The 19,035-nt window shown below is 38.1% G+C and overlaps 1 protein-coding gene across 8 annotated transcripts in view; it reads left to right on the top strand.

Annotated features, from left to right (window-relative positions):
- Positions 1 to 19,035, top strand: part of Cd44 (CD44 molecule (Indian blood group)) — an 85,567-nt gene that overhangs the window by 41,604 nt on the left and 24,928 nt on the right. For 3 of the 8 annotated variants that reach the window (XM_042691421.1, XM_042691420.1, XM_042691418.1), the window contains exons 4-5: positions 3,640 to 3,711; positions 5,643 to 5,864. In XM_042691421.1, the coding sequence (XP_042547355.1) occupies positions 3,640 to 3,711; positions 5,643 to 5,864 (294 nt within the window). Of the gene's footprint in view, positions 1 to 3,639; positions 3,712 to 5,642; positions 5,865 to 9,914; positions 10,035 to 12,189; positions 12,319 to 13,513; positions 13,640 to 16,527; positions 16,624 to 17,061; positions 17,179 to 19,035 lie in introns of all 8 variants that reach the window. The other 5 variants (XM_042691422.1, XM_042691416.1, XM_042691415.1 and 2 more) reach the window with 5 other exon arrangements.

Below are 19,035 nucleotides of genomic sequence, written 5' to 3'. Positions count from 1 at the left end.
CATGACTCTGCCTGCTTCTCAGAGTCTCTGTGCACGGCTTTTGCTTCTCCTGCTGATTCTTGTCTAGGGAAAGTACTCAATAAATCATGTGATTGTGTTCTCATATTGTCTCACCTGTTTTACAAGTTGGTGTCACTTTGAGTTAGGGTTTTGAGGACCTTAGTTCAAAAAGGCAACAGCTCACGTTGTCCTATGGCCTCTGTTGAAGCAATCCAGGAAAGCAGCTACTGAGGCTTTTCTCCTGCTCTTAATTTTGCCCATGAGGTTGGCTCAACAGCTCTGACTAACTTTCCTCCCTTAAAGAGAAAGTCATTCAGTTGAAAATCTTGAAAAGTACTGAGGGTGTATTGCATACTAAAATGTTATACTAAACTAGTACTATTAAAAGTAATGTTTTTCCTTTTCTCCATTTTCCACATCAACTCAATGTAGGTAAGGCTTCTTTCATAAGTTTTCTTTAAAGATAGTAATTACAGGTCAGTTTTATGTGCTAGGCAAAATGGGGGCTGAAAAAAAGAATCATATGCTGAGATTTTTGTCTTAGTGGAACGAACAATCTTGTTAAAGAAATAAGACAGGAAATAAAGTAGAAAAGGGGACAGATATTGGTAAGGATAAATAAACTAAAGGCTTTGGCTTAGAATCAGATGATGGGGTTTTAATTTAGCTAACAGTCTTCAAAATCTCCTGTTCCATGAAAAGAATCTTTGAGAAAGATCCTTGAACTCAAACTATCTTGAGAACAGTCAAGATGGTCAAGTCCAGTTGTGGGACCTTACATCCTCCATCTGGTTGAAAGGGACAAAAGCCAACTGGGTCTTAGCAGATAGGTTTTTTTTCTTCTTCCTCTCTCCCCCCGTCCCACTCACCCCCCCCCCCCCCGCCCCACTGGGGCTCGAACTCGAAGCCTGGTACTCTCACTTGTCCTAGATCACCAAAGCTGGTGATCTACCACATGAACCATACCTCCACTTCTGGCTTTTTGCTGGTTGATTGGCGGTAAGAGTCCCACTGACTGGTCTGCCTGGGTTGACTTTGGACCATGACTTCCAGATCCCACCCTCTTGCAGAGCTAGGAGCCACCAGCTCTCCACAGTAGCTATCTTCTGCCAGTTTAAAATCTTAGCAGTATTTCTGTGGCTTACAAGTATAAAAGGACTTGTGATATTTTTTTCCTGCCACATCTTTCAGTTGTTAAGGCCATTCTATAGCCTGGTGACTCCCGTGTGAAGGACAATGAACAAATTCAAGTTCTTTTTTTTTTTTTTGGTCTGTCGTGAGGGCTGAACTCTGGGCCTGGCTGCTGTCCCTCAAGGCCATTGCTCTACCACTTGAACCACAGCGCCACTTCCAGCTTTTTCTTTTTCTTTTTTTTTTTTTTTTACTTCCAGCTTTTTCTGCTTATGTGGTACTGAGGAATCGAACCCAGGGCCTCATGCATGCGAGACAAGCACTCTACCACTGAGCCACCTTCCCAGCCCCAAGTTCATTTTTTTTTTTAAAGCTGCTTTCAGAAGGTAAAATTCTGGGGCATGACTTGCACTAGTTTGCTCATCCATTCACTCATTTATTCAACAACTATTTGAGAATGTTTATGGAATACAAATACTGGAGTAAGGTACCTTTCTACCTGGTGTCCAGGCATCAGTGGCTAGGCTGAATGATTCATGTTTCTCTTGGCAATTTTGGTGCAGAGAAGCCAGGGTTGCCAAGAATATAGCCCACCAGGAGCCCCGTTTTTGGGTCACCAGCAAATCGTTGGGCTCAGGGACACTCACAACAATACAGAGCTCATTAAAGGACAATGCAAAGCTGTCTGATGAGGCCTTATGATCTGACATTGGCACAGGAATCTATTAATTGCACATTTGGGTCACCATCCATCTTGGCATTCTTGCTTTCTTTATAGAGGTTTAGGTGAATTGGAGCATGAAGGGGCCTGGGTGCACACACACTGTCATCATTCACACAGTTATCCTAGTGTCCCTAACATTCTCCACCCCCTTACGACTTACCTCCACTTGTGCTGCCATCCTGTGCACCGCTGTCCCTGTGGTGTTTCACCGCAGGTGGACCTTTCACCCCTGGTACCAAGAAGCAATAATCCACTTCCCCTTTGGGGGCATACATAACACATGGACATCAGAAGCAGTTGTCCAGACCTCCCATGGTTGATGATAGTCTTTATTTTCAAGTTAAAGCATTTTGGAGAGTTTTCTGCAGAAACTATAAAGAGCTAAAGAAATATGATAGCCAAGGGCTTGGAAGATGGCTCAGTGGTAGAGTGCTTGCCTTGCATGCCTGAGGCCCTGGGTTCGATTCCTCAGTATCACATAAGCAAAAAAAAAAAAAAAAACCAAAAAGCTGGAAGTGGCGCTGTGGCTCAAGTGGTAGAGTGCTCGCCTTGAGCTGAAGAGCTGAGGGACAGCGCCTAGGCCCAGAGTTCAGGCCCCACGACCAGACCCCCCCCAAAAAATAAATATAGCCAGGTGCTGATGGCTCATACCTGTAATCCTAGCTACTCAGGAGGCTGAGACGTGAGGATTGTAGTTCAGAGCCAGCCTAGGCAGAGGAGTCTGTGAGACGCTTACTCCCCAATTAACCACTAGAAAACTGGAAATGGAGCTGTGGCTTAAAGTGCTAGAATGTTAGCCTGAAGTCAGGCTCCGTGACCAACCAAATTTATATATATATATATATATATATACATATATATATATATATATTAGTTATTATTTTCCCCATGACTTTGTGACTTCCTTAGAAGCAGGAAGAGAACTGTCTTCATCTTTTCCTGCCTTTGTAGATAAACTGGGCTTATACATGTGGAACACAGCTGAAAAAGAATCAACAAGTACCCCTACCTTTAACTTCCTTTCTTTTGTTTTTCTTTTTATGGAAGTACTGGTTTTTGAACTCATTCTTGCTAGGCAGTTAGGTGTTCAACCATTTGAGCCACACATCTACCTCTTTTTTCTTTAGTTATTTTTAGCACAGCATCTTGCATTTTTTGCTGGGGCCAACCTCCTACCCACAACCTCCTGGGTAGCTAGGATCACAGATGTGTACCACCTGGCTGATTGGTTATGGAGGGTCATGAAATCTTTTTGCCTAGACTGGCCTCAACCTGCAATCTTCCCAATCTTCACCACTGGATTATAAGTAGGAACTAGGATTATAAGTAGGAACCTCCTTGTACAAACTAGTTTTTCTATGGCACCACCACCCCAGGTTTATCTACTTGCTTCTTACCCTACTCATATTTGCAGAGAATTTTGGAGGTTACTTTCTTAGGTATGCTTAGCTGAAAAACAGATCCTTTTTCCCCTGTGCTACTCATTCAACAAATACATAGTAACTGCCTCTCTTTTCCCAACACATCCTTCATCTCAAAAACAAACTGAAAGAAGCAAGAAGGATTGGGGAGGGGAGTAGTATGGCTTGGGTGATAAGCAGATGTTAATCAAGCATTAAGTCTTGAGTTTCTGATACTATCCCTCCTCCCCCTCAAAAACCCTGAAAAGACCAAAAAAAAAAAAAAAAAGGAAGAAAAAGAAAAGGAAAACAGAAAGAATCAAATGAGAATGGATTTTGTTCATACTGTTTTTGTTTTTTGCTTTCTTTTATCCTTCTCCACAGCTCCACTTGACAAAGAAGATTGTGCCTCAGTCACAGACCTGCCCAATTCCTTTGATGGGCCAGTTACCATAAGTAAGTATCTCTTCCCAACTTGTTTGACTTTTTTCCATTGTTGGGGTGGGCATCTGGTGTGTTCTCCCAGCTCTAAGTCTGAATAGTAGGTTAGTCATTTCCCTGGGGCTAGGGAAGGTTAGTTGTGACTCAGGGTTCCTTTCCCTTTTACTCCATTGGCTCCTTACCTCTCTGGCTCACAGGAAGCACAGTTGCTCAAACTTCAGTCATTTGGAAACCACTTTCACATTCTTATCTGTGTACTCCATATCTGTGTATTCCACTGTATTACATTCACTTGATAGTTTGCATATAATTGGCCCATTCTCTTATATTTAAAATAAATACATATGTATATACATATACTTTTTAATTTCATTACAAAGGTGATATACAGTGGGGTTACAGTTACATAAGTAAGGTAATGAACACATTTCTTTTTGAATACTGTTACCCTTCCCTCATTTTCTCCCATTTCCCCTACACTGACTTTCTCCCCCTCCAAGTTGTAAAGTTCATTTCCAACGTAGTGTCTAGTGAGTTTCACAGTTGCATTGGTTCACCCTTTGTCCCCTCTTTTCTATAATTTCCCTTCCCTTCCCCAAATCAAGGAAACATATACAAGGCAAATGGTATAGAAAAAAAACAGTGACCACAGAGATTAAAACTAAAAGGGGGCAGGAGAGAAAGAAAGAAAGAAATAACTGAAAACAGTACAGTAGAAAAACCTCTCCCATTTCTTGGAGTTCATTTTGAAAAACATCATTTTATATGATCAGAAAGAATGACATTTCCCCATTTATAAAGAAATGGAAAGACTTGGAAAAAATTATATTAAGTGAAGTAGCCAGACCCAAAGAAACATAGGCTATATGGCATTCCTCATTTCTAATAACTAGAATATGTATAGAATAATCTAAGCAGAGGATTAAAATACATATATATTTTTTCAAGGAACCACAAATGAAAAGCAATATCTTACATGGTAGATAAAAGCCAATCTTAAAAATCAACTGAAGTGCAAGAAAAAGTAAATGGTATTTTTAACTTCATTTTACTTAAGGCTGTGACCCTGAGCCATGTTCTGTTAGAGAAGGGGATTAAGTGCTGGAAATGGGAAGCATTTTGCTTCAATCGATAAACTACTATTTGATAATAATTGAATTACTGATAGTTGTGAAAGGTATGAAATTCCTGATAGGTGTTTTAGCATTATTTATACCATGCCTAGACTAAATCATCTTAATTATCCTCAGAAGTATGTATACAGTAGTTGAGAAAACAGAAAATCTGAACCAGAACTTTAAGATAAGTCAGCCTATTTACACAAATAATCTACTTTTTATAATTTGCCTGGTATCAGAAATTTTGTTACAATAATATAAAATAGACTAAGTCAATCATATTTTTCTTTGAACCGATATTCAATGTTCACCAGTAGGGATGAATCCATTTCCGTTTTCATCTGTAGTGATTAAATTTATGATTTATTCATAGTTCCATTTTAGTTTGATATTTCAAATCTTTTATGGAAATGGAAGGAATTAATAGCAATAAAGTTTATATATATTTGAGAAGGTAAACAAGGAAGCCAGTAGAGAATCATTATTTATTGAGCATTTACTTATATTGAACACTGCTGAACATATTAGTTATGATGTGCCACATAAGGCTCACCACAACCTTAAGCAAAGAGAGTTTCTTCACCTCATAAATGGTGGAAACAAGCCCACAAATTTTTCTTGTTGAGAGCTACGTGAAGCTTGCATTCAAAGTCAGGGATTCTCCCTGTTTCTGAGATTAAGAATCATATACCAACCACTGTATCTCACCTCTAGATAGGTAGATGTTCATTACTTTCAAAGCCAAATCTCACATAACAATCCATAGAGTCCTATTCTGGAAAAAACTGTCAGCTGTGAAGTTCTGAAAGTGCTTTCTCTCTCCCCAAGCTATTGTCAACCGTGATGGCACTCGATACAGCAAGAAAGGGGAGTACAGGACGAATCCAGAAGACATCAACCCTACCAACCCTATCGATGAAGAAATAAGCAGTGGATCTCCCAGCGAGAAGGGGACTCCGGAAAGCTACATCTTCTCCACCAACCTTCCTGTTACTCACCCAAGCCCAGACCAAGACAGCACCTCCATCTACAAGAGCACCCCAGCTACCAGTAAGGGGAACAAGTTTTGTGTGTTTTCTAGTATCGTTCTGGGCATGGTATCTGTGTCCTTCCTATGTGACATATTCTCCAGTGTTGGTTTTCTCCTATCTATAGATACCTACACATAGGTGACGTTATTTGGGAAGATGACGCTTATTCATGATCTCTGCTCTCTGTGCATTGACTATGTGCATTACTATGTTCCATTTGTGGTTTTCATCTACAAGTCTTTCTCTTGCCTTAGGATTAGAAGTACCACATTAGGAGCAATATTTTTTTGTTATTGTTGTTTGTTTTTTAAAGAAGAACTCTATTCTCTAGTTCCTAAGGATATGGTGATGATTATAGCTTGACACAGAAGTAATTTTTATTTTTGCTTGTCTCTTTCTGGTTTTTATCTGTCATTGGTAAGATTGTTTTCATAATATTGGGATTATAGAGTATATCTTGCATGCCACAGGTTCCTTTTCCCACCAAGCTTTGTATTTTTTGTTTTATGGTCTGAATACTCAGGTTATTGGTTGTATGTATTATTTAGTCATGTTCATTAACCAAGTTTAACCAAACAGTTTGTTTGATTTTGGTCCACGAAAACGTATCTGGAGGATTCTTCTGGACTGATTAAATCAGTCCAGAGGTCTATACTTGTAGTCTGTCGGGGAAGGTCATTAACACTCACTTGGTGTATGGAACTAATGCATTACTTCAGAGACTGGTGAAATGTAAACACTTCATTGGGTTGCTTTGGGTTTGAGTCTCTAGACTCTATTTGAACAGTGCTGAATCTTTCTCTTATACCTCCTTCACTTGTCTGATTGCATTTCCTCTAGGGTTTGTTTTAAAACAGGTTTCCAGATCAGCTGTTCTGTAGAGGATTATTCATACCCTAAAAAGGCACCAATATCTGAGTGGATTTCCTAGGACGGTGTGGATTTTCTCTTCTTCTGGCTGCAGCTCCTGGGGAGTAGAACTCTGGTTTCTAGACTAAAATCTACTGGTGTGTGAATATTCACAGAGGGACACTTTTTTAATCCCTTGTCACCCAGAAGCTAGGGAAATCTCCATAGCACATCTCATTTCATTTAAGGTTGTGTGCTCCACAGTATTTAAAATTCCTGCTAGCAGTTTGCTCTGACCTGGAGTTCTGATCATTCCTGGTTAATAAAACCACACCTGGTTAAAGTGCTCATGCTTTCCCAGGTTACTGGCCCTCTGGAGATTGCATTGCCTTGTTTGTAAGTCTTGTGGGCAGCATTTCTCTTGGGAGGCTATTGGACAACAAGTTGGGCAGTGCTGCTGGCTCCTGACTACTTTGTAGGTTCCTCGCTCTTTTAACACAATCATAGTGCTGATCATTAGGATGAGTAATTTTGTCAGATGTTGGCAAACACAATAATTACTGGTCTCAGCAGGAAGCAGACAGGTCTGACTTAAAATCCTATTTCCCACCATAGACGAAAATCTTGACAAAAGTACATCTTATGAGAACTGGATGAAGTTAAACTCTCCCCACTGCTCCCCATCTCGTAGTGTATATAAAGCAGAGTGTTTTAGGAATTAGCACATTTCGTTAGCATCCTTAAAACATCTTCAAGAACTTTACCTCCCTGTCTAAGTCAGTCAGTCAGCAAATATATTTTAAAGATCTACTATGTGCCAGATCTATTTTGATGCTTAGGATTCTAATAGTAAGCAATTTGGGGGGGGGGGTGTATTCTGGTCCTGGAGCTTGAACTTAGGGCCTGGGTGCTGTCCCTGAGCTGCTTTTGCTCAAAACTAGCACTATACCACTTTTGCCACAGCACTACTTCCAGCTTTTTCTGAGTAGTGGGTTGGAGATAAGAGTCTCACAGACTTTGCTGCCTGTGCTGGCTTCAAACCACAATCCTCAGATCTCAGCTTCCTGAGTAACTAGGATTACAGGCATAAAGCCACTAACACCTGCTAAATAGTAAGCACTTTTAAAAGAATTTTGAAGAGAAGTAAGGATGAGTGAAATTTGCATTTACTTAATCTATATTTGAATGAATTACAATTTCCCTTTTACAGAGCACTTAACTAAGTTACTTTTAGTAGTTAAGGAGGACAAAGACTAAGTTGCCCTATTTAGTCCAGGACTAAATAGGGAGAGGGGGAAGTTAATAAAGTGCAATAAGATTCAATAAGTTAGCATGAAGTAAATTTATTCATGCACAGAATGTAAAAACAAACCCAAACAAACAAAATAATCAGAGGGCAACTTAAACATAGCATATGACATAATAGAATTGATAGTTTTCTGAGTAGAATCTTTTGTGTCCGGTGAGGAAGATTCCCTAGGCCTTATCACAATCAGTGAGAGTTGGAATATAGTGCAGGGGAGTGATTTCAAGTCCTCCCTAACACTTGTGGTAGGGCAGAGGTCAAGAGGAGGGCTGGCTAACTGTATGGACACAGTCCATCTTTGGCTGTACTGGCTCATTCCTTCCTTCAGGGTCCTTAGTGGGTGGTAACAGGGAAAGCTAGTGGGAGCAGCCATCTGTGTAGGTTTGGAATTCCCTCTAGCTGTTTATTATAAATGTTATTTTTGTAAGAACCCTGCTGGAACGGTGTCGTCAGCTCCTTCCTATTGGTGATCTGGAAATCTCTGGAATCAAGAAGTCTAAACTAATTCAGGAAGCAGACTCCTGCCTTGGAACTCTCTATTTCCTTGTCTTCTGGGTGTCAAATGATTTTTTTTTTTTTTCCTCCTGGCGTGGCCTACTTGGGTGGGGCAAATCGGAAACTCTGCTGGCTAGACTGTAGCTTTTTGCTTTTTTTTTTTCTTTCTTTCATACTACTCCTTTTAGGAAAACAGCAATAACGTCTTTTGCTCTTGGATGTTTCTTTTCTGTTGCGTTATTTTACCCTAGTGTTCTGAAGGGAGAGAGTGTTAAGAGCTATAGATCTTCAATAAAGTTTTTGAGATAAAAGTATAAGGTGCCTGTGGCCTTTCAAGGGGATGCTCAAGTTTAATGTGGCATCAGGTGTGAAATTGGTTCTTATTTTTCTGCTCTCTGTTCTGAACTAATGGGGTTCTTTATAACATAGACCATTTGGATTTTGGTATGTGTAATGTTAAAGGTTTCTACCTGGAGCTTATGGACTTTCAGTAGGCTTTATTAGATAATTCAAGAACCACCTGAAATAATGTGCAAAGTATTAAGAGTGTTTCTATGTAGGATAGCTCTTGAGGAGAGAGACCATAACTTAGATGAGATTTTCAAAGGGGTGCATGGCTTAAAATGTTTTTGTTTACATCAGTCTCAGCTGGTTTAGATATTTATGCGGATCTCTCTCTGTTTTTTATTTTTGCCATTCTGTTTCTGTAGGGAAACAGTGAAGATTCAAGTCCAACTTGAAAGTCAAATGAGAGTTTTACATGACAAAATGACATTATATAATACCTGTTCTCTAACTTGAATAGATTCAATATTTATTTTAACCTTGGCAATTTTGTTTCTTTTCTGGAAACTTATACTGAACTATAATCAAAAGTGACAGAAAGTTATAGATGAATACTTCAGTAAAATGAATCTTCTACACTTTCAACACACCCTTTGCAAAGTTCTTAGTCATATTTAATGTTTGCTTGGGTTTGATGGGTATGGGTGGAACTTTAAAATTCCAACTTTTCCAAGTAAACTGGATAGAATGCTAGACATGGCCAGAAAATACATAAAATCATATCCCCAATGACCCTCCAAGATAGCTGAATGAAAACAAGTTTATTTTAGGTGGTGTAGCAGAACTTCAGCTCATGGCTTAATTAAAATCCCCCGTCAAGAAAGTAGTGTATCTCTTCCATCACAGAATTAATTTGTGCTTGATTTTTCTTTGGTCATGGTTTCAGGGAATTCAATTTGAAAACTGAGATATATTGAATCGATACCATTGGTGCTAGGAGATTGGGAACTAGGCCTCCATTTCTCTGTTCTGATCTTCATTCTGTAATAAATGCAGATAATATACTTGACCTAGTGGAGAGGAAAGTTTTCATAGAGAGATTCTCACTAAATGATATTTTCATAATTGATCCAGTTACCTCCACTGTGCACTCAAACAAGCATGCAGCAGCTCAGAAACAAAGTAATTGGATGTGGTTTTGGTTTGATAATTCACAACCTAAGACTCAAGCGCTCACAACTACAGCAACCACAGGTAAACTATATGTCTTTTGCTTTTTATTTGTCTTGAATCACAGGCCTTTCAGTGTTAAGAAAGTTACCTGTTACTATGACAACATTTCCCACAGATGCTCTTCAGCATCCTTAGTGAGAATAGGGTCTGGTACCATTTTATCACAGAGGCCTAGGGATCTAGGGACACAACCAGATTCTCCTAAATACCCTATTTTCCTGTTAGAAGTTACATATATGAATTATATTTCTTTCTTTTTGTGTTTTTTTTTTTTTTTCAGTTCCTGGGGCTTGAACTCAGGGGCTGGCTCTGTCTCTGAGCCTTTTTGTGCTCAAGTTTAGCACTCTACCACACGAGCCAAGGGCCACTTCCAGCTTTACTAGAGATAAGAGTAGTTTACTAGAGATAAGAGTCTCCTGGACTTTTCCTGCTTGGGCTGGCTTCAAATTATGATCCTCTGATCTTAGCTTCCTGAGTAGCTAGGATGACAGGTGTGAGCCACCAGCACCCAGCTCTTTTAGAGCCTTTGATTAGGAGATGCACTTAATAGATAGCATCAAGAAAGATGTCTATCAAAAGAGGCACACTCCTGCTTTTTGCTAACTGAATGATCATAGTTGGTAATATGATTTATGCTTGAAAAGTATAAACTCAGGACATTTGTTTAATGACTTCAAACCTTTACATAAGATATAGGAATTGTCTTGATACTCTAAGTAAAGTAGATGTTTGGCTGGTATCTCCCAATTCTTGTTAGATATTTTGAGAATTTAAGTAGATGAGAAGATAGGAGTCTATACTAATGGGAAGCTGTAAGGATATCTCCATTTGTTACCTTTTGTTGGCAGACAACATGGCCATATTTCAAAATAACTAGGCATTCTTTCCTAAGAAGAGAAGTAATAAAGATGGAAAATGTCCCTTTATGTTTGCTCATTGTACAAGATATTGAATAAATGGTATCTTTTCTTTTTTATAAGTAATCATGCAAGAAACATGTAGTTATCTTGTTAAGTTACCATATCACAGTGATTAAGATCATAAGGAGGGTAGAAAGTGAGGAGAGATTATAAATTTAAAAAGTGTTATTTTTTTACTGTTCACAATATTTATCTTCATAAGAGAAACCATGTGAAAGGAAAGGTCTTTGGGGCTATTCTTGAATCATTTCTGGGATTTCTTGGTAACTCAAAATAGAAATGTCACTCACTTTCTTTGCTTAAACTTGTCCTCCCATGGTGGTCTAGTACAATATTCTTCTGGTGAACATGATGGTAACAGAAATGGTAGTCTTCAGAAGTTTTCAAATCAGGACTCTTACTTCTGGTCTTAATTAGTAGAATCATTGGGGTCACTTTATCTCTATCTGTCTTCCCTGGTTTATAGTTGATATGCAAAATGATTATGGGTAAGGTTGCTAGAGGATTTGGAATCTAACTGGAGAAAAATAGGAAGGTATCTTCAATCTTCTACTTCCTGTGGCTTTCTTCTCACAGTTTGGGATTGTGCATGTGACTTCCGGCAGAAATATCATACGCTGAATTCTCAGAGGATGATATTGGTTGGCCAATATGGATTGTGTAGATAATCAAAGGGCTAGACCTCTAAGAAAAAGCTAGGCTTTAAAATCATAAATGCTCAGAACTAGAAAGGATCTTAAATGAAGAGCTTAATCAGTCCTTTTATTAATATCCTTCATTGTTGGATAGTTCAGATTATTTTTTTTAAGAATCAAATATTTAGAAAAGTATCCATATATATGAAATTCTTACTATAGGTCTTAATTTGTTCTCCTAGGAAAAGACACAAAAACATCATCACTGTTTTACATTATAGATGCAAAATAAAAAACAGTGCTCATAATTTCTTTGATAACTTTCTGTTTCCTTCGGACTTCACACAAGTCAGAAGCTCAGTCTAGCACATCTTTTCTGTCTTTAAGATTAAAGAATGTGCCAGATGATATTTAAGGTCCTTCTATCTCTGACATCGTATGAACTCAAGCTTGAGCTTCTGAAAGAAGAGGCATGTCTTTGCTTTCTCTCTTTCTTTTCACCATCTACATTGAATATGGACGAATCTCTTGAAAAGTGAAGGAGTAAAAGCATTTCTAGTGCTATTTCTTAGGAACTGATAATTAACCTTTCAACCCTCAATTCAATCATGGTTACAACAGCCTTGGTGAGCACTAGAGGTGCAACTCCTGACAGAACAACTGAGAGGCAAGAAGCCCATCACTGGCTTTCATGGTTGTTTCAACCATCAGAGTCCAAGAATCATCTTCCTGCAGCAACAAAAATGCCTGGTAATGAGTTATGGTTATCTTATATATTTCTTGCCAGTCTTCAATTAAATTCTTGTTAGCCTATAGGATGTTGTTAACATTGAAAGTCCATTCTGGTCTCAGATGTCTGTGACGATTTGGAATAATTCTGCTGTAAGAGCTGTGTATTTCATTATATGGCACTAACATGAAGTTTTATATTTCTACTCCATGGGATCATAGGATGCCCCAGAGGGTTAATTTGAAAACTGGGAAATGGGGGCAGGTCTTTCTTGAGACAGAGAAAACTTTCAACTCTGAAAGAGCATTCCTACATATTTTAAAATGACCAAAGTCTCAAAAAAAAAAAGCTTTTGACTTTAATAAGAAAATAAAATAGCATAGCTATAGCTAATAAAATAAAAAAATTCCATTACTGAAATTATTCCTAGGTGAATATTAACAGTATGGAAAACAAATAGTCATTCTATAAAGTAGCTTGAATCACATTCAAAAGTTAAAAATCTCTTTTTAGTAAAGACACATTTTCTGCAGTAACCGCTAAGAAGAGATAGAAGATTTCCACCGCTTGCTTTTATGATTATACCAAAAAAAGGAACAAGAAGTCTTGAAAATCTAAACGGTAGTCTACTTTTATCAGCTGTTTTGGTTGTCTAATAATGCCTGGAATGATTAACAGCATTGCATTTGCACTAGAGCTATAGTAATCTGATGCTAAAGAAGATTTTAAAGGGATTAACAAATTGGTATAAATGCTGATATCAACTCTAATTTAGGTTAGACCTCAAGGATTCTCTGAAGGATTTTGACAAAGAAAATATGGATGTATTAAACATTCCTATTCTCTTCTTGATATCCTAGCTTTAATAGAATATGCTTAATAAGCTACTAAAAAATGTATTTGAAAGTATGGGAGAATTTGAATTGGCTATTTTTGTTTTGTTTTGCTTTTATTTCTTTGGTAGGCTATGCCCATATTTACTTTTTAGCATCCTTATAGAGCATGCTCAGTTGTAAAGATTATAGCCAATTGTTTTGAGATTTCTATATTAGCTTCAGAGACAAAGACCTAAGAACTTAAGGTATACAAGTGAATTCTCTCACTCTCTTCTTAAGCTCTTGGGAAATCCGTGACATCTCTTGTACCTGACGTTTTCCTTTATCCGATGGGTTGCTTGGCTTCTAGCTCAACTACTAATGCAAGTCACCACAACAGGTACGGAGTCAAATACCATGTCAGCAGGCTGGGAGCCAAATGAAGAAAATGAAGATGAAAGAGACAAACACATCAGTTTTTCTGGATCAGGCATTGATGATGATGAAGATTTTATCACCAGCACCAGTAAGAATAATGAATTACAGTCAAACCATTTATACACTTAGAGTTATCCAATCTAAGTGACACCTAAAAGTAGCTCTCATGAGAAATAACTAATGAGAAAAATGAGCGGCCTTCAGGCCTTCAGTCTCTCTCTTAGTTTATACCTGGATGATATGGTGAAGGAAGAAATAAAAAAATTGTTTGAATGAAAGTCAAAACATATTTGGAAGAGATATGGGGGAAATATCTCTCAAATTTTTACGTGATGTATGTTCTTCCTTTTTCCTTATCAATTGGCATTTCCAGCTGGAAAGCCTCTTTGAATTATCAAGTGTTGTCAGGGAATGGAATAGTAAAATACTACAATGAATATTCATTATGCACCTGCTGAGCCAGATGGAAAAGGCCAGAGTTTTGCCTTCATAAAGCTCATATGAGCTGTTGGAGGAAGAGACTTGAAGAACATGATTTGGAAGGTATTAATGAAAAGGTGTAGGTCATCCTGCATTGAAAGCTTTTTTTTAAAGGCTCTGGAGTAGCTTAAATCATTGAAGCCAGAATGCAAGAATTGCTTTAGTTCATCAAAAGCTCGTTGAGATCCAAACCCAGAGTTTTAACACACCTGCAGTAACCAATTTAAGAAGAAGACATTGACAAGTACAGTGAAGGTCACCTCAGCATTGAGGCAGTACTAATTACTAAATCAGAGGGAGCTGGGCATGCCTGTAATCCTAGCTACTCAGGAAGCTGAGAACTGAGGATCACAATTCAAAGCCAGCCCAGGCAGGAAAGTCTGTGGGACCCTTATCTCCAATAAATTAGTTAGAAAAAGCTGGAAGTGGTGCCATGTCTCAAGTGGTAAAGTGCTTGCCTTGATTACAAAGAGGCTTGGGGACAAGTCCAAGCCCAGAGTTCAAGCCCCAGGACTAGCAAAAAAAAAAAAAAGCAGAGTAAAACCACTATAGTACGCAAATTTGAGGCAACTATAAAACTTTTTGAGAATTGTGGGGTGGAAGTTGGGCTGAAAAATATCCCTTAAAAAAACATATAAACTGGTCTAATATTCCTTCAGCTAATAGTTCCCTACACATAATCATAAGAAAGCCAGATGTTTGTGGCTCATGCTTGTAATCCTAGCTTCTCAAAAGCCTGAGCCCCGAAAAAGTGTTGTTGAAAGCCACCTGGGCACAAAAGTATATGCGACACCCTCTCTAATCAGTCAGCAAGGAGGCATGGCTCTGGAAGCATGGCTCAAGTGGTAGAACGCCATTCATAAGCAAGAAAGCCAGTACAAAACCCAAACAAACACACAAAATACCCCTATAATGACCCAAGATTTTGCTATATAGTGAATCACTGCTTGAGGAAAGGCACTTGAGGTGCTATATGAGTCACTTCAGGTTAAGATATTCTGTCACATTGAAGCCTGAGAATTCCATCCCCAGATGAACAGCACCCAGAGAGAAAGATACCTAAAAGATATCAAATGCCTTAGACATTCAAGACATCTGAATATATACAACAAATATTCAAGATGAATCTGATGTTTATATACAAATTTTAAGCTGTTCTTGGACCCCTCTTTAGAGCTTAGTTTACACTCTTTTTTTAGTAACTTCAGAAAGAAAATTAAATAACCAAGCCACTAGAACTTTACTACTGCACTGTCTCCTTCCTGGATTCAGGATGTGATCTGATCTAGCACTGTAGTTTGACCTATCAGTAAAGATGTATTCTTGACACTTGAGAAATTAAATTCTCTTAAATACCAACTCTAAAAGACCAACCTGCAAATGAGTTGTGTGGTCAGGCTCCAAGGCCAAAACTTCCCATGAATTTTTCATTTCTATATTTTCCAGTTTCAATTCATTTTTCTGTTTAGTGTCAATGTCTATAATCATTAACAAGATGACCTCTTTCTTTTGGCAGGGTGGATTAGCTATTGTGTATTTACACTTATTAAGAACGTGGTTAATGATTGTAAATTTGAATTCTAAAACCATTCTACAGTGGTTTTCTACTATTTGATTATGAAAATAAAGCTTGAACAAGGATAGATTTGCAAAGAACCTTTTCAATGAAAGATATTGGTTCTGATTTTTTGTCTTGATCTCTTGTTCTGGTCCTTACATTGTAGGAGTCAATATCAAAACACTGGTGGATGAATACTTTATTATTATTGTATTTATTCATTTGTTTGTTTATTTGGCTAACTAGTCTGATGGTGTTGGTTATTGCTGGCCTTTTTCTGTTGAGTGTATGCATCTTGGTTCTCCCCCCCTCATTGGCTATGAATGGCTTGCTCCTGATATATTGATATTTGTTGAGAATATCATATGTGTTTGGAATATACAGCTCAAAGTTCTTCTAGGTAGAGATTCTTTCTCAGAATTATCTACAGGAAAGCTCTGGCTGCTTAGAATTTTCTTGACTAAAATTATTAACAAAATTGTGATCGTCGTGATGTAACTTTCAGTTATCAATCTATTTGGCCTGAAGATCTGTCTACAGCTAGTGGTCCCAACAATGCCTTGGGTTCAAATACAGGGGACCCTAGTCTGCATGGATGGGCAAAGCTGTGAGTGTCTTCTGCTAGTACTGGTGGAGGGCTGGTGTTTTCTCAAAGCTGTTCTTCCTGCTGTCATGGTCTCTTTAGTGGCTTTCTCCAGAAGATCTCATGTTCTGAATTCAAGATATCCTGTGACAGAATGCAAAGGACAATGAGATGCTTAAAATGATGGGGAATCAAGCTGGAGGCACTCTCTCCTTTCCTTCCATTACCATGCAACCATCTATACACCTCGTATAGATGACTGGTGTAGACTTTGGAAAAGAGGAATGTGTGGAAAGTGTGATTGGAGGCTCAAGAAATAACATTTTCCTAATTACTTCAATCATCATTATCACAGTTTCAACCACTCCAAAACAGAGCCAGGATCCCACCCAATGGAGGCCAAGCCATTCAATTCCAGAAGTACTACTTCAGACAACCACAAGGATGACTGGTAATGGCTTATGCACATTTCATTGAAGGTCTTTCCCTCTCAAAGCCTATGATGTCTCTGAGGAAACAGAGATTTAGTTAATGTCTTATCATAAATTCTCAGTCAGATTTCCTGAGGATATTTGGTTCCATGTAGGAGTCATTTATTAATCATACTGTCTGGGCACAAGGTATTTTAATGGTGCTTTGTTATCAAAATGAATACATTTGAATGGCTTGTGGTACTGTGTCTGAAAGAGACAAGTAATCAGGATGAACTTTCATGCCTACTCATTTGCTCTTGGGGAAAGATTAGTGAAACCACCCAGGCCTATTGAGAGTTGGTTTTCAGAGGTAGGATTTAGACAGACAGTTGTTAGCATGTACTTTAATAGAAGAAAAGAATCATTTAAGGCTGGTTGATTAAAAAGTTACAGTATATTTAACATAATCAAAACAGATATAGACAGAACCAGCACCAGTGTTCAAGAAGAAAACCAGACCATGGAACTACAGCCTCCTCTCATTCACCATGAACATCAGGACGAAGAGGAGAACCCACATTCTGCAAGCACAAGTAAGAAGGATGATGGACAGCTGTTCTGGTTTACATGAGTTAGTGAAGACATTCCAGAAACTAGGCAAGACCTTGTTTAGACAATGGCCATATCTTCTGCCTCTATGGAGTAATTTATCTGCAAAGCCTGAAAAGGGACCAAATCTGTACATAGTTTATACTTGGAAGAGAAATGTCAACTTGTTAGGTTCCCCTAAAGGTCAAAACATTGACAAAGTAGATCTGCAGTCCAGTGGGTTTTTTTGTTTTTTGTTTTTGTGAAAGATTCCCAGAGATTCCATCTGGGTGAGTTATGTGTATTTACAGAAATGAATTGTGGAAAGTGATTTCATAGTAGTACAGAATAGTAGAGTCTGGAAAGAAAGCTTGACAAGTGGAAAGATCTTTGGAATCTTGGTTTTCTACCAAGCTTGGTGATAAATCCAGTTGTTCCTCCCTCACCCCACATTCTCTTCCTTGCTCTGTCAGGGGATGGCATCATCTGTACTTTTTGATGGAAAGTCAGTAGCTCATGGGGTCTCTTTGAATTCTACAACTTCCCTACTTCTATTTTCAAACTCAGAGTAACTTGAGGAAGGCTTCTGATGCACTTATTATTTCTACTATGTAAAACAGCCCAGGTTTTCTAAAACAACCTCATGTCTCACAAATAGGACTATGTAGATAGACAAGAAGAAAAATTGCTCTTCTTTCATTTCTCCTTCTGATAGATGGTTATCTTACTTGGAATAAAGTAAACTCTTATTTGAGAAAAAAAAGGCCAGTAATATTTATAAAGCTGTGGTACAACCATAGTGATTTAACTACTTTCACAGCCTTGAATATTTCTAAAGTAGAAAAAAAAACAAACAGATATTTAGTTGTCAAAGGAGTTTGAGAATCCCTGTTTTTCGGGATTTATTTAGACATCCAAAGAAAAATCTTGAGTATTGTACTGGACATATCCAACAAGCTACATAGCCCTTTTCTCAATCCAATAGGTTTTATGTATGCATAAGGATTAGGGGTTGAGTAATGCAGGAATGTTCTGGTAGAAAAAAGAATAGAGTCTAATAATATTTTATGGAATAGGATTCAGTGCCAGTCTTCTTTAGCTTCTAATAGTGTATCTTAAGAAGAAAGCTACTTAAAAACCATGGAATTAGCAAACCTATGACAAAAGGTAGTGATTCAGGGACATGAATTACTAGGGGATAGTTGAGAATCCATGTAATGGAACTTGACACACAAAACATTAACCATGCTTTCAAAAGTTCTGGCTGATGACCTATGAACTTCACTATTGCAATTTCTAGAAGAAATTTTGCTTTACAACAGAAGTCCTATATTGTGCTAGCCCATCACTGTCTTCACTGCCAACACCCAGGAGTTGTTGGGTACCCATAAAAGTAGTGATAGATGGAGCCTGGATCTATTGAGTGTTTGCATATGCACATGTGTGCTGGCTACCTTTTAAGTCAAACTTTGAGCTATATAAAAGCTTATGTTTGAAACAATTTTACCCCTTGTTTGTAATCACATTCAGGAATTTTCTTTTTTATTATATTTTTATTATCTTTAAGAAGGTGTACAAAGGAGTTAACATTCAACAAATAAGTTTATGAGTACGACCATCTTGACCGATGTCACTCCCTTCATCATTCTCCCTCATCCCTCCATATTCAGGGATGTTCTGACTTTATTACTGCCAGGAGATAGTGACTTAGTGTTAGCTAAAACTTCAGATTTTTAGCTTTACCCTTCTTCCCCCATCCTTTGAACTGCCAGTTAACTTCAGGAATTGTTTGGCCAATACAAAGGTAAAATGAGATCAGTAAGTGTCATATGCTGTTATCAAATCACCCACATCATTTTCTA

The sequence above is a fragment of the Dipodomys spectabilis genome, unplaced genomic scaffold (genome assembly GCF_019054845.1).
Source record: "Dipodomys spectabilis isolate Male_0828 unplaced genomic scaffold, ASM1905484v1 ptg000145l, whole genome shotgun sequence".
NCBI classification, from domain to species: domain Eukaryota; kingdom Metazoa; phylum Chordata; class Mammalia; order Rodentia; family Heteromyidae; genus Dipodomys; species Dipodomys spectabilis.
Note: the sequence above shows the minus strand (reverse complement) of the source record. Positions and strands in the feature narration are given on the sequence as shown.